The sequence below is a fragment of the Neurospora hispaniola genome (assembly GCF_033458365.1).
Source record: "Neurospora hispaniola strain FGSC 10403 chromosome Unknown B0T23scaffold_3, whole genome shotgun sequence".
Taxonomy (NCBI): domain Eukaryota; kingdom Fungi; phylum Ascomycota; class Sordariomycetes; order Sordariales; family Sordariaceae; genus Neurospora; species Neurospora hispaniola.
Genome location: NW_026944408.1, coordinates 4,868,583 through 4,883,886, shown reverse-complemented (window position 1 = coordinate 4,883,886; position 15,304 = coordinate 4,868,583). Strand labels below are relative to the sequence as shown.

At 50.9% G+C, this 15,304-nt stretch overlaps 6 protein-coding genes across 6 annotated transcripts; 4 read left to right on the top strand and 2 right to left on the bottom strand.

The window, feature by feature from the left end:
- Positions 1–1,206: 1,206 nt before the first annotated feature.
- Positions 1,207–2,175, top strand: B0T23DRAFT_441087 (uncharacterized protein; the record flags this gene model as incomplete). The annotated part of the gene is made up of 1 exon (XM_062840749.1): positions 1,207–2,175. One exon carries the CDS (start codon positions 1,207–1,209, stop codon positions 2,173–2,175), a length of 969 nt encoding a protein of 322 aa, XP_062694754.1.
- Positions 2,176–4,251: 2,076 nt separating this feature from the next.
- On the bottom strand, positions 4,252–4,917 carry B0T23DRAFT_314063 (uncharacterized protein; the record flags this gene model as incomplete). The annotated part of the gene is made up of 2 exons (XM_062834782.1): positions 4,252–4,551; positions 4,615–4,917. The coding sequence occupies 2 exons, from the start codon at positions 4,915–4,917 to the stop codon at positions 4,252–4,254; spliced, it is 603 nt and encodes a 200-aa protein (XP_062694753.1).
- Positions 4,918–5,228: 311 nt separating this feature from the next.
- B0T23DRAFT_404055 (uncharacterized protein) lies at positions 5,229–5,658 on the bottom strand (the record flags this gene model as incomplete). Its single annotated transcript, XM_062838855.1, has 2 exons — positions 5,229–5,367; positions 5,405–5,658. 2 exons carry the CDS (start codon positions 5,656–5,658, stop codon positions 5,229–5,231), a joined length of 393 nt encoding a protein of 130 aa, XP_062694752.1.
- Positions 5,659–6,115: 457 nt separating this feature from the next.
- Positions 6,116–6,705, top strand: B0T23DRAFT_404054 (uncharacterized protein; the record flags this gene model as incomplete). Its single annotated transcript, XM_062838854.1, has 3 exons — positions 6,116–6,135; positions 6,174–6,177; positions 6,337–6,705. 3 exons carry the CDS (start codon positions 6,116–6,118, stop codon positions 6,703–6,705), a joined length of 393 nt encoding a protein of 130 aa, XP_062694751.1.
- Positions 6,706–9,958: 3,253 nt separating this feature from the next.
- On the top strand, positions 9,959–10,644 carry B0T23DRAFT_313684 (uncharacterized protein; the record flags this gene model as incomplete). Its single annotated transcript, XM_062834754.1, has 2 exons — positions 9,959–10,065; positions 10,242–10,644. The coding sequence occupies 2 exons, from the start codon at positions 9,959–9,961 to the stop codon at positions 10,642–10,644; spliced, it is 510 nt and encodes a 169-aa protein (XP_062694750.1).
- Positions 10,645–12,786: 2,142 nt separating this feature from the next.
- B0T23DRAFT_404052 (uncharacterized protein) lies at positions 12,787–13,589 on the top strand (the record flags this gene model as incomplete). The annotated part of the gene is made up of 3 exons (XM_062838853.1): positions 12,787–12,830; positions 12,862–12,863; positions 13,189–13,589. 3 exons carry the CDS (start codon positions 12,787–12,789, stop codon positions 13,587–13,589), a joined length of 447 nt encoding a protein of 148 aa, XP_062694749.1.
- Between the last annotated feature and the right edge of the window lie 1,715 nt (positions 13,590–15,304).

The window sequence follows — 15,304 nt, the reverse complement described above, 5'->3', positions numbered from 1 at the left end:
TTGCGTATGCGTGAAAATGCCCCAACCGGTAGTGCACTGCTGGCACGGCGTTGTCGTCGGGCAAAGGGTTACAGTCGTCGTCACGACCGGGACAGATGAGCAGCCGCATGACTGGGTGACGGCAGCTACAAGGGAGATCGAGACCAGTCAGCAGTCAGCCGAGACAGGGAGGTCTCAATGCCAACACTTACCATCCCAAATGCAGAAAATACTCGTGTTGCAGGGGAGATCACACCCGCTGGTGGCCCATTGTGTCTGGGTACCTGTGAAGGTGCAGGATGGAGCGAGGGTAGGTGACGGAGCGGTAGTGGTGGTGGTGGTAGTGATGGCAGCTTTACAGGGGCCGGCGGAGACGGTGCTGTCAAAGGATTTTAGCATCGTTTGGTCGAACAGGCAAGGAATAGGGGAGACAAATACCTCAAAGCCGTTAGGAGAAAGACAAGTTGGCTCTTCATGATGATTGTCGTAAACGTTGGAATAGTGATATTTGTCGCTGAGCGTGTGAGGTGTCAAGGATAAAAAGACAATCACAACATGCAGAGCGGGCTTGTGTGCTCTTAATGAATAATCCTCGTCGCCCGTCTCAAGTCCCGCTGATTGAAGTGGGTTTGACACAAGCTGGTGTCTAAGGCCGTCTTGTCCTCCTTAACCCCGCCTCAGCTGAGAGTCTGGTAGAACAAATCGGGTGATACGAGGGGACGGATGCGGATATGACAGGAACGGGGTGGTAACACCGAGTCGAAAAGGGAAGAGGCGTTTTCCCCGACGGTGTTGTTTGGTCAATGTTTTGATGGGATACAACGGTGGCATACAATAGTCTCGTATTTTGTTAGCCGCTGTTTGGATACGGACGACCGCCAAGATCGTTGGCAAAGCATGGTACACACAGCCGAACCAACAAACGTTATGGGTACCGTGATACAATGGTAATTGGTGATGTCAATAGCCAACAAGGGGGCACTTTGTGGCAAGCTACCTGGCATTCAACTGAAACCACAAACAACGGCGTGAACCAGCTTCCATAGATGGTCAGGGATTTTTTGTCCAATATCGAAGAGGTGCGGTTGCTGAGAGGAAAAGGGACTTTGTCAACTATAAAGCACTCGTTCCATCCGGTCAGTTACCCGTTCACAACTCCTGTCTGGATCAAGAGGAGAAAGAGACCAGACCGCGATTTACCACATTGCACCGATTAACCCAGTCTAGATGTCTAACCCAGCTCCTTCCCATCCTTCTCAGGCTGGTAGCCGTGGAAGAGAGCAAGGCGGCCAAGGCCAATCAAATATTACCAACTACCCTCGTCAACCCGGATGGCGAGAGCCGCACTGTCCTCGGTGCGCATACCGGGCTGCCAATGTAGGAAAGGCTCTGCGGAAGCTTATACCTACAGCCGACAAAGTGCAAGCGTTTGAAATCGTTGGAGAGCTTTCTTGTGCAGTGTCCGTCGGCGAGGAAGAAAGCGGAATCATGTGTGACTACTGTCGTAACGACAAGCGCGCTGTCGAGTTTCATTACCCGCCTGGGAGAGGCTTTGAAGAAACGAGTGGCAGACTATGGAAGAGCTTCCTTGATCTTGCTGGCCACTGCTATAATATTGATGCGCAGCCCAACTCGTGGGAGATTGGACTTGGAGAAGTAGAAGAAGCGTCCAGGCAATTCTTGGCTTGCTGGCATGAGCTCTATAGGCAATACGGCAAGGACCTGTTGCAGATGAGCGCTCATGAGTTGACGGATGTGGGATGTACGTCCGTTGTAACCGTCCCTGGCGTCGAGAAGCCTGTAGCAGCAAGACCAACATCAGCTGGACCCCGTGCTGTCCTCGAAAGTGTCTTGGACCAAGTTCAAAAGATGGGAAAAGACTTCAACAACTTTGCCACCGAGTTCCACAAGCACGCCGAGAACACGAAGACAGAGATCGAGCTGCTCAATGACACTACCGCACAGCTTGAAGCCGACTTTGCACAGCTTCAAATCCAGGATAAAGACCTCGCCATCTCTCTCGAGGATCACTCTGTAAGGCTCATCAGGGAAGTCAAGGACCTGGCGCAGTTTGTGAAAGCCCAGGGTAGAACGCTTACGGCGGTGAAGATAATGGTGGACCGGCTCGCGATCAACTTCAACAAAGTTGCTAATGCGGCCTTGACCCCGGATACTACGGGTGAACAGCGCCAGTAATTCGCCGAGGTGCGAATGGAGGTGGAAGACAACATTATGTCTGATGCAGCGGGTCTTTCACGCGAGGTTCTTAGGATGGGTGGTGTCGTAGATGATGGCTGGTAAACACGAAGGCTTGAGGAAGAAAGGTTGAACAGGGGACGGAAATCAGCGATGAGAGGCTGAGGTCAATCCGTGGAACAGTTTGTAGGAGGGTTCATTGAAGGTGGCTTTGCCGCAGTGTAGATACTTAGCTGACCAGGAAATGGAAATGGAAAGATAATCGTCGGGGCTCCCGATCGCAGTTGAGTAGTTGATGGTTTAGTGGAAGCTGGTTGGGAGAGGGAGAAAATTCGAACAACCAATCCGTTGAACGGAGGAACTTCCCGCCGACATCGGAACTCTCTCAAACTCGCCTTCGCTCACATGACCGTTGACAGATGCAGCTTCCCTTATGCAAGAGATTTGAGCCATTTGGGTTCCAGTTCTTGCATATACGTCTTTCCGTCGACTGTGGAAAATGTGCAGAACAGAGGAGGTGGACGTCCAAAAGTACCTCGCGGCAGTCTTTTGTTGCGGACCGGAGAGAACAAGCCCTGGTTTCTTATGAACTTTGGTTCGCGAAAGTGATCATCTGCTGCTCTTTGCGATCAGAGTACATTGGTCGACTCCAGCCTCACTTCCGCAGCATCCCTGATGGCCGAGTGATCAAAAGGGGAACTGTCTGCTGTTGGAACTGCCAACTTTCATGGCCTGGTTCGTATGGTACGCACTCTGTCAATCCCTCCGCCAAGATGGTGATGGAGGCAAGTACAGTTGATGAAGATGGCGGCAGGAAGGACCGAGTTGTCCACGAACGGCGACTCGGGCGACGTAAAGCGACACTTCGTTACAAGCGGGCAAAAACTCGACTCACCGCCAAAACAATTCATGGGTACTTTCCACTTTTTCGCAATTTTCCTACCTCTACCTACAACACCCTCGACAAGTACGCGCTGGCTACTCATCACAGCTAACCTTCGGGGTCAGCGCCAAGCGCAAGAGCCTGTGCCTTTGATTGGCATCACCACATCGTCGGAACACTCAATCATGCTATCTACTCTCCATTTCTTGCGTTCCGCAGGCCATACTATAGAAGCGATCGCATACATGACAGTCCAAGCGGTGCATAGACAGAACCACCCCCGACGTTGGATTATGGTCCTTGGTGCTCCAAAACCTGACTGCCCCGCGCATGTGTCCCTTTATCGCTTTTTCCATTTCCGGCAACACCTCATGCAGTCATCTCTTCATTGTCTCGGCCAAATTGCTTGCCGTGCTCGTCTCGTTCGCTGCGCCCGATTCTTTGCGCCTGACCTGGCCAACTTTGCTGGTCAGCTTTGCGGCTTGCAACTCCAAACTAAAACACACTTGCTCCAATCCTCGTCTTCAACGATATGGACCGATTCTCGACAAGACCCAGACCCGGCCTCCTTGGACCAATATCCGTCCTCGTCAAATACGAACATCAAAAGAGGAGAGCATAACAGATACCTACCAACCCTTTCCCGTATTGACGTGAGGAATGACTGGGTCGATGAAGACTTGAGTGACACCTCCAACAGGAGCAATGGCTGAAGTGCTGGAGGCAAGTGCTCGTCACGATGACAGGATCGATAACGGACTCCGGACTTTCAAAGTTGTCGTCAGCGAGTAGGTACAAAGAGGCACATCATCATGTCGTCATGACTTCTTTTCTTCATCTTTTTAAGCTTTCTCTAGTAACGATCCCCGCCTTCCCACTTTTTGTGTTGATTTCTACCCCAGCTTTCGCCTAACGAAAACCATGTGGCGCCCAATCAAGGGACTCCCAGCTTCCGTTAGTTGTCTCTTGTCACGGTCAACAAGGAATGAGGATGTCACGAGGTGAATATATAGCCTTTGCTTTACGCAGGGATACTAGGGTATGACTGAGGAGAGAGTCGGAAAGTATAATCGAGTATCTAGTCCTCGGCTGCAATCTATATGCCTAAGCCAGTTTCTCCGAACTCCTTCCCTCTTTGCTTCTGGCATCCACCACCAGAACCCCAATTCCACGCCTTTCCCTGATACCTCGATCTACTTCCCTTTGATTCTCCAGTCCGCTGCGCCATCACATGACATGCCTCCAGCCGAAGAAGCAGCACCGCCGCCAGTAGGCGGGGCGCCATTGCCAACGAGAGCCAGCTTCTTGCGCAGACGATGAGCCCTGAGGCGCTGCCTACAGGCGGCGCAGCTGGTGTTGGGAGCAGCCACAGGGCCGCAGTACTTTCCTGAGCATGTGTACTGGCCATTTCTGAGACGTTGAGCCATCAAGCGTTCGGTTTCCCTGGACATGTGGAACTTCAAGTTCTGCCTGCAAGTGCGGGCTCCGGGCTGCTAAGCCAGAGCGCCACATGCGGTCGCCATAGTTTTGGTCTTGAAGGAGCAGGTGTCGGTAACGACGATGGGCGCACCAGACACTGGTGCGGGGCCAGGAGCCGTGGCATTGCCGGGGGTGAGGCTGAATGCCGGAGCAGGTTCGTAGTAGTAGGCAGTATTACCGATTGCAGAGTCGGTGGCAGGTGTCGGGTTGTCGACTAGCATAACTGGCGAGTTGGTGGTGGTGGTAGTACCGCTGGCCATGTTAACGGCAGGATCCGTCTCCTGACTGTAAAGCTCGAAGTCGAAAAAATCGAGCCAGTCGTCGTTTTCGATGGTGCCGCTGTTGGCGACGCCGCGCATGGTGTTAAAGTACAAGGTCATGTTGTCTTTAGCGGAAAGGCCGTTGATTGTTTCGTCAGCCATATGTGGCCATTGCAGCTTGACACCGCTGTTATTTCATCACGGGCCATACAAGGCCTCTTCATGATCATTTCATGGACTGTTTACGAAAAAAAAAAAAAAAAAAAAAAAAAAAAAAAAAAAGAAAAAAAAAAGAAAAGCGGAATATCTTCGAGTTTCAATACTTGTGTTTTGTTTTCTGAAGTTTTGGTCCTGGAGGCTCCTAGTCCTTTTTTTCTTTTCGATGTTTCCTTGACCCTGCCTGACTTGTAGTACCACCGGAGGCAGTGCCTTTACCTATATGTATGCCCTATTTTTCTCCTTTTGCAAATGGAAATGTCAAAGTCGAGGATGAATGGATCGGCAACTGGAACTGCACCTTCCTCCGGAATGGGATCGGTACCTTCATGAGTTGGTGAGTCCATAAACGGACTGGCGGCCTGAGCTGGGATATCATTGAAGACTGGACCGGTGGGGAGTGGTGGTATTGGCGGACGGAATGAAATTGCCCGCCTGACCTTCGATGGGATTCAAAAATGAACCGGTACCCTGGTGGATGATGCTGCCGATGACCTGGCCAGAAGCTGGAGACGCAGCCGCCATGATGTGATGAGGTGTGGTCTCGATTGCGTTACCGTGGTTAATGATAGAGGCATCAATAAGGTGACTGGCACTGGCACCTTCGCCCTCGTCGCCGCTCGTGGTTGAAAGGTGTGGCGCCATTTTGATCTTGTTGATATTATTTTCAATGGACTTTGTTTCTCCCGAGCTGCTCGAGATGACTTTTTGGGTGTGTCACGAAGATACCTCTACGGACTTGGGGTAGAATCGTAGACGAAGGAAAGGTCAACAGCAACGTCTGCACAGTTCAAATTATACCTCTAGAGGTAGGCAATCCATAGGTGGGTTCGTAATACATTCGAGGCTCAAGAACATTGAATTTAACTGGGACATTTGCAATTTCGTCCCGCTATTCAGCTCGAGCTCCTATTGTTCCTATTATGGGTATGTTTGATCGCCGACCTCCTTGACTGGGATGAGACGGCGGCCAAGTTTATACAGAACGGAATATTAGAAGATGAAAGTCCTTGTAACACCCCAACCATAAGGCTATTTTTCTATCTGACGGGCCTGCTGCAGGTTTTTTTTCTCAGTCTTCTTATAGACCTCGCCAGACAAAATGCCACCAGCAGCTGGAATGTCCTTGATCCCGTATAGGTAACCTCCATCCTTACCAGCCTTGTAGCTACTTCCCTCCAGATCGTTCAGACCGCTCTTGCTCTTCGTCTCCTGGACTCACAATAGCCCCTTCCCCTCTGCCTGCAATCGGCACGGACCGTATGAGGCGTATCCACCACGCAGCAGTATCCGCCGCTGCAAGTCCATTCCCCTCTCATCAAGCGCTCAGTGATCAAGGCGCGCTTCGCGTTGCTCATCGAGGACCTTTTTGCAAGTGGATATGTCGTTGAGGTCGATATCGGCAACGGGAGTTGCGATGGTGTCTGCAACTGGACCCGGGTCATGGATGGGTGGAACAGCAGGAGGCTGCGTGGTAGGGATAAGAAGCTGGTCAGCGGGATGGAGGTTGGTACCGAGCTGCAGGTTGGTCTGAAAGTCGTTGATGGAACTGTACCCGGCCTTGTAACGAGGAATCTTGGGATCTCATCATCCCGCTGTTCGAATCCCATTCTTCCTATTGTGTGGTTGCTGGCTACCTTGACTGAGATGAGACGGGAGCTCATAATCCACCTTGATCGGGATAACTCGTGATTTTGTTTTGTTTATTGACAAGAACCTGCAGCCCATCGGAGAATATGAAGAATTCCCGGACTGCTCGTTTCATCTGCTAGTCGGGTCTTTGTTGTTTATCAGTATAGAAGCTTCCTGCTGCGCCAAGGATCCCATTGTGAGAGTTGATCCCGCTGTATTCGCTATGTGGTGGCAGCCAAGCTGTTGACTTGACAAGTCAAGCATTGACCACCTTCGAGATGACTTCGGACGAAGCGCTGCAGCAAGGCCTTGCCTTCGACAAATAAGAGCCAGTCTTGCATTGAGACATCGTACAGTCTCCGATAGTTAAATGCTAGTGATGGGGAGCGGAGAGATCGTTTCATGTGTGGCATAAGGGTGTTGCAAATGTAGACGAGTTGGACGAAGTCAGGCAGGGAGGAGAAACTTACCTAAGCACGGACAGATAGATCCAAACCTGATCTCTTGATATATACGCTAGACTCTTCTCGACAAGATCAACTATCATCGGTTTGACGTGACCATTGCTTCCACGAATCCAGCATCAAGTATTGCTTCGAACCTTTTGGCTCTTGGGGGCGTTGGATGCCAACAGAAGCTTTCTTTGTCCGTTGCAATATGGCTTGATGACTTCCGTCGTAGGGACAGGCATCGGGCAATGGAGGTATTACGATGTTCCAGCGAGAGAGTAGCGAAGGTTTCGAAGGCCAACGAGTAGGCCGTATTCCGGCTCCGACGTTGCGATCACAACGAGTACGAATCAATATGACGAGTCCTCGAGCATTTGACGGACAATAAGAAGTCAGCAACAGAAACAAAATGGAAGTATCCGCTGCGGTTCATCATGGCCGGGTTCATCCACCGAGACTCGAGGGGCAGCAGCACAGAAAGAGAAGCATCTTGGAAGGAATTGTGTGGATCTATCATCTCATAGATAGCCCCGGATGCAACAGACTTAGATTCCGAGGCCCTTGTTGTAGTAGGATGATTGACTCATCTACGTGGCCGAGCAAACTGCACTGGAGGGGATCCAATGATGGAGACAGGTAAATTGGGCAGCAGCAATCCAAATTGACACCTGCTTGAATACAGGTATGGGGAGGTACGCACACAGCACACAAGGCATCGCAGCTGCTGCGAGATTGCATCAAGCCATGACACTTGAATTTGGGATAATCTTGCAGTGTTTGAAAAAACATTGATTACAGGGGCAATTGCCTTCGAACGATAGAAAGAATGCTTGACAAAGAAATCACCCTTGTTGTCGCCTTCCTTTGTTTACATTACATTAGGGGCATTGGGACAAGCGGCCGGTTTTTGTGGAAACATCAGCGGACCGTCTCCCAAGACCCGCTGTAGGCGCGCTGGACAGATGATGCACTATCCGTTAGTCTTTAGAAAAAAATGGGTGTCGCGATAGTTCACTAACAGCAGCCCTCTACAGCTGCCGCAGCTTTTTCCTGCCAGGAGTCATACATTTTTCCCACCTCGCAAACATCACGCTTCGGAGGCACAAAGGGAATGAATCATGGCAATCCTGAAGCGGGTTTCGGTTTGCTCGCCATCAGCTACTTCCCTTGGCGCTATTTGCACTAGCTTTCCCACTCCTGACTCCCCCGAGGAGACGAGAACATGGCGGCTACCTCTTCCCCTCCAAGCGAAATTGAAACCCTCTGTTCCCTTACCATTCCAACGCAGCGCCCATTCTGTTCTGCTCTTCGTTGCGCACGTTATTTGGCAGCATGCTCGGAGTCAGCGTCGTTCACCGCTTTGGGGTCTCTTGACGATGTTGCTCTCCGTGGATGTCGTCGCCAAAGTCAGCCTCTCAGCAACCGACCCGCACGCAGTGATGGGAGAGATTTCTTCTGGACTGAGGTCTTGGCGGGATCTACCGAATCTGGAGCCATTGACAGACATGTGCACTTGTCAGCAAGGAGGGCTTGACCTGAAGCCGGACCTGGTTCCAGCGCAGAAGAGCCGATATCGAGGGGGTCAAGGATGGTCAAGGCTTTGGAAGCAGTCAAGGCCAAAGAATGCGACTAGTGGTCTGGATGGTTGCTTGAAGCTTCGGTGATACTGCCATTTTCCACGGAGGTACCGGTGCTGTCGTCAAGACCGAAGTCGTTTGCCTAGATGTTGTCGTGGTCTCAGGCCAAGAGGTTCGGGTCGAGCATGGAGCTCGGAGGCACTTTAGTGTTGTTGAAGAGTCGAGTTGCGTCGTCGATACCACTTTCCTTGTTGTGGTCGATACAGACTGCCGACATACGATCTTGGCCGCGCTGAAGTGGCGGAAGGAATAAGCGCTCGCTGTACTCCGATGCGGACTTGCGCCCTGAAAACAGGGAGCGGTGGAGGGGGTCCGACCATGGGCAGGGGATTTCCTTGGTGTTGGAAGATGACATGTTGATGGGTTTTTATTGTTTCCTCAAGAGCCGTGGTCCTCGATCTTTTCCTGAGTCCAAGGCCGTAACGATATTCTGAAGAATGCTGCAACTTGGTAGGCAGTGTTGACTGCGGAAAATAACTAGTTGGGTACCTACCTACCTATGAATGGAGGAAGCTGGAGCATCAGGATCAGCCATCTTCTTTCAATAGCAAGCATCGTTCCGCACAAGATGCGAATGAATGACCTGGTTAACCTGACTGTCAGACGATCGGACGACATGATGGCGACTTGAAGGTTTTGAAGGGAGTTCTTGGACAAAGGCAGATATTCGGACGTAACCAATAGCCTGCATTCGGTGAATCCTTGATCTTCGGGCTGAACTCATGGTTGGGATGATGGGCAAAACTCAGGGTGCGTCGATATCTTTCAGACGCCGGGGTATCGTCGCGACAGTGAAGAAAATGTCGCATGGCTCTTGTTCTTTGGTTGTCTTTTCAAACAACATGGATGGGAAAGTGATCTTATAGCAAGAATACCTAGAAACATATGCAGACAGGTAAGAAAGCCTAGGTCGGGGACTGACTTTTGTTGAGAACGAACAATGAGATGTGTAGAGTACCTTACATGGGTTTTCTACCGGCGAGAAGGAACCTCCAGGCGCACGTGTAGAACCGTCGTAAAGGCAAGAATCACCCATCTTGAGATCAAACAACAAAACTAAGGCCAACACGAACCCAATCTTTTGCTTCTTGTTTCCCTGCTCATTGCTGTCATCGGTAATCAGATCATTCATGTTCTTCTTTTCTTTTTCACTTTTAAACAGAGATATCACTTTTCTTACCACCATCTATACCACAGTTCCTCCAGCAGCTGCTAGAAAAGAACGTCATGGAAACAAACAAGTCCTCCGGAAGTCAACGACCTGCTGAGAATTCGGACCAGAGTCCTTCAGAAGTTCACTACGTAAACTTTCCCACATTGGCTTCACACAAGTTGTCATGACCGCAAGCTAATATGTATATTCTTTCCAGCACCACACAACTCCAGGGCGAGCCGCAAACAATGGCTACGGCTTCAATAACGACCCGACTCCGAACTTGTCGGACGTTCCTGATCCTGGACCGTCTGATAACGTTATCACCGACGAAGAATACTGCGCCATACTGGAGAGATTGTTGCAGGAACCTTTGACGCCTGAGGAGTTGCAAGCAATAGAGAACGGCGCTCTTCCCGGAACCTACGAAGAGCTAGTCGCCCTTTCAAGCCAGTTCCCTAATATTCATGAGATGTTTAATCGAATAGTCATAGATCACAACCGTGGCTACGAGAACATTAGTGTTTCATCCATGTCAACTGCCTCTGCCTCCCACCAGGCTGTTGTCGCGCCTGAGGCCCTCGGTCCGGCGACAGTGGGTCATCTTTCGCAATCACTTGCCTCTCCTGCTGGTCATTCTATCGCTGAAAGCAATACTTTTAATCAATCCCCTCGCAGCGTTCAGGTTAAGCCTCCTATCGTTTCCCAGGACACATGCAATGGATTATATGGCAGGGGCGGCTGTAAGGCCCTCGTCTAGCAGCCGGGCGCGAAGCGCTGTTCGTCCCATATCGGCGGTTTTGGTATAGGCAAACCCAAAATCAAAGAGATTAACGCACTCCACGCGTTGGGGATCTGGTGCTGCACCCGTTGTCATACGGAGCATGTCAGCGGCCCTAGCCAACATTGTCAACGGTGTCGTCTTAAGGAAAAAATTCAACGAAAATCCACCAATGCCGCTCGAGTAAATGTTGTTGATGAGGCGCCAAAATCGAACAGTGTCGACAATGGAGGGGTCATGATCCATCCATACGATCCCAGCACTTCCCATTCCCATACTTTGGGTATCGGCAGTTCAAGTACTCCAGTCACAATGCCATCGATTCTGCAGATCCAGCCTTCGAGCAACATCGGCTCCGGCCCTAATGATTTTCAACCCTCTCACACGACTGGACACTCAATCAATGGTTCCTCCTTTGGGTCGGGAAATGGTGGTCCGCCCTTCAACTTTCAGGACAGTTTCTACAGCCCATCTCACTCGTTTGGCCATCAACCCGCACCCCTTCTAGCCCATGACCCTTCGGACAACGCATTTTCGAGTTCTGGCATTCCTGCCCACTCATCCAGTTCAGCACAACAAAGCGGGGGCCATGGTCAAGGGTACAACGACTTTAATAGAAATGGTTTACAGTAGAAAATGCAAGAGATACACGGACGTTTGGGGATCGCTCAAGTGAGGGAAGTGTGTGCACTGGACATGAACGAAGCGAGGAAAAAAAATCAAAAGAAGATACACGGCTTCAGGCGGAAGAAATGATTTACTCATTTCAGGAAACAAGCGAGAGCCTCAATAGCGTTTATGCTGAAAGACCCAAAGATGTAGTATACATGAACCCTCGTCAGCATCGACGGTAGAAACATCACACTCAAGCAACATTGTCTCTACAGATTTCGAATTCCCAAGTCTCAGAGGCTCAAACTCTAGAGGTATGTGAACATGTTCTTTCAACTGGTAAGATCCCGAGGACACCATATCAACCTGCAACTGAGTGTTCTGGATGCTGCTGGGGAGGTCTATCTTCTGGAGTAACCCTCCGCACACCCACCCCATTCCCTACATACACCCAAAACCCAAAAATTGTGGGACCATACAGCTGATGACACCTAACATCGTAAATCCCGTTTTCGAATTATTTCTTTCACGCTTTTTCACACGGTCAATCACACCCATCACCGCCAGCCATTTACACGTCGCATACCAATAACGTCGTATACTAACACTTATTACTATCCCTACCGTATCTAATCTCGCTCAAATTATTCCCCCTTTACTTTAAATTATCTATAGAAGGCTTTAACTACGTATAGAGAACCAGAAATCTAACCAAGGTCCCTAAGGTAACCTGCAATACGAGTAAGATTACACCCAAAACACGGTTATTTACATGCCAGCTGCCTTGGGGATTTTTGGGTGTATGTAGGGAATGGGGTGGGTGTGCGGAGGGTTACTCATCTTCTGTCCATCTTGCCTTATGCGGATGGAATCACCGAAGAGAAGGGCTTCTATGCTTCGAAGGCTTGTCGGCTTGGTGTAGGGCTTTTCATTCCCGGGGCTGTTAAGCATGTGACCGAGGGAGTTCCCCTGATGCCCATCCAAATGGAACCTTTTCTGGAAGTTGTAGTTCTGGACAACTGCGGGTCGGCAAGGAACTACTTGCCTTCCACCTATTGACATGTACTGCACATGTGAGTTCTGAACCTAACAAGGAAAGAGTGCGTAAACTTCAGATTTTGACCTTCCGATGCTGCGTGTCTTGCAGGAAAACGTATCGAGCAACAGGGATAGACTACTCTAGTAAGTCTAGTTGTCCACAAGACAAGTCGATATCTGCTTCCCCTGGAGAGAGGTATCTTGTTCGGACTCTGGACATCCCCGAACTCGACCAAGACATATGTCGCACTCAATCCGTTGGGATCTTCAGTTCTGGAATCGAGAACAACTCATCTGGGACAATAAGTCAAGCATCACAAACGGCGTCCAAGGTAGAAGGGTTCTCATTCGGTGATGTCACGTCACTTGCAAGGAAACAACAAACACTCGAGGCCACAGATAATGGAAGGAAGGGAGTTGCAACTGAGGAGGAAAAAGGGAAAGTATCTCTACAAACAAGGAGAGGAAGCCATGGCTGCTCTTGCCTCAGAACAATCAACCCCAGATCGTTCCATGTCTGCAATATCTGCCAACCTAGACTCCTAGAGGTACGTTCCTTTGCGGAGTCCATTTCCCAATCCTTCAGCGATTTTTCAATCCTCTGCATCCCATCCGCCCTGGCAAACCTTCTTCTTTACCTAATTCCCCCGATCAAGTTCTCTTATCTTTCTTCTCAAAACCAGACCCCCTGATGAGTTATCAAGCTGCTCTTGTCCGGAATCTCCGTCGAACTGCGAGGACGGAGGATTGAGCTGGAGAAGATAGCCGCTGTTGATGGGGCCATGACCACTTTTACTCCGGATCAACGCCCTGGATCTGTTTGGCGGCTTGACCATAACCGCCTCCAGCCTACAACTCCTGCTCCCCTAACAGACTCAGGGTACCCATCCACTGCGGATGGCCGTCCTGCCCTGACTCTTGGTCTCTTCAACCCAGGCAAGAACCGACGCCCAATATCTCGTCCAGTCCTCCACCGCTTCCTTGCCGCGCTTGTCACACGCGTGACAAATGGTGTTCGCAGTGCCAACCGGCGCGTCGTAGCGCCTGGTACAGACATAAAGACCTTGAGCTTGGAGGGATCCGATCCAATCCCGCTTGGCCCTGCTCAGTTTGGTGGGCAAATGTTCGAAGCACGTACGGGCCCCGGGCTGCTAGGCCAGGACCCTGCAGTCTTCGAGGTTACAAACGTCGCTACGCGTCCAAATGAGAGGTGGCACAGCGACCACTGGGTCGGTACCAGAGTTGTCACCCTCAGAAACGGGAAGCAGCACTAGCTGAATCGTCAGATGCGGAACCGCGGGAGTCGGAATCTGAGTCGACAGCGTCAACATCCGAAGAGGAGGAAGTGACGGAGTCAGATTCGACAGAAGACTCCATGTCCTGGGCCGATGACGTCGGGGATGGGACAGTGGGCGTATCCAGCATCCTCAGGGCATTGGCGGTGAGCCTCTGCGGAGGATTGGCCCATGCGGTGGCCTGGTGACGATGCGGAGTCGCTGACCGATGGTTGACTGGATGGGCTTGCTCAGGGGTGGGAGCAGCCAGGACTTCCATGTGCAGGTCGCAAAGGTGATGGGCGAAGCTGGCTTGCCGTCTGGTGGCGACGGCCCTGTCGACGGCGGGAGAGGCATGTTGATGCTCGATACGGTGATGGACCGAGCGAGGAAGAGGGCTTGGTGCCGTAGAGTGCGGGCAAGTGCCGGCGGGCTTTATGTTCTGGTAGGGTGCCATGGTAACGATCCTGATTGGCGTTGGAATGATGGAATCTACGGTTTCTCGTATGCGGTGATGATGCTCTGTCGTTTCAACATAAAGAGTCCGAAGATGCGATTTCGGTGGTAGGTACCTCTAAGCATGAGCGAAAGAAAATGTTGCATGTTTACCAGGAGAGGTAGAGGTATATTTTATAGGTAGGGTGCATTCCAGGTTCGTAGCCCCAACAAATCAGTCCATTGAGGAAAATGTGCTGTCGCCTTCACCCATTCACCCGCCAGGTTGTCCGGTCGACCTCGAACCTGGCAACCTCAAAACTCCACGCGGCAAAGACACCAAGAAGGTTCAAACTGAAGGGAGCCTAACTGAAGATAAACCTCATCAGCTAACCAAGATTATATCACGGGCGAAAGAACCACATTCGAAGACGGGATCTGTTCAAGGATGGGAGTTCGATCGTGGGGAAATCTGAGAACAAGCAGCTGCTGAACTTGAGCTAGCTACATGTGCCAAGTGACTCAAGGTCAGTTCGTTCTATCATGCTTCCTCTCGACCAAGGTGCTAGTAGGAAGAAAATCCCTGCGTGCAAACACCGCTGCTGACATTGAGGTTCCTGTTGTCATATACGCTCAGGTATAGATCGCTTAGATCTTCCGACAACTCCAGCGCTAGGCTGAGGGGCCCTTGATGTAGTTAAAGGTAGCTTTGAGACCGGAAAGATGGTGAGCAAATGTCTCTCTGGTGGGATTGCTCGCGTCCCTTCCAAGTACGGAGACGACGTGCGCAATGTCGGGTCTGCTACCAAGCGCGAAGTACCTCAGAAATCCGACAGCTGACTGGTACTTTGTCACTTTGACCTCGTTGACTTCCAATTCCAGAGCGGCCATAGCCTCAGCAGTGAAGACTGCACATGCCTGGAGGTGCCGCATCTGGTCCTCATCAGAAAGGCCCTGCGGAAATTGTAGCATGGACCGAGCCAAAGCGCAGTGATCTTTGAGGGCAATGGTCCTGAGAATGGCCCTATAAAGCTCTTGTCCCTCAAGCTGATGAGTGATCGGAGCGGTGAGATCGCTTTCAGCAGGAGGCTGGGGTTGATGTGGCTCCATGGCGCTGTGAGGGTCGAGTTAGGAATAAGGACATGTTTACTAGATTGTTCTTGAGATTACATACCCTAGGTAGGTAGGTAGAGGTAGGAAGCGCGACGCTTGAAAAATGCTCCAATCTCCGAAGTATTTCAAGACGCGGCTGAGAAGAGCACGAGGAGAGGTGGGAAACA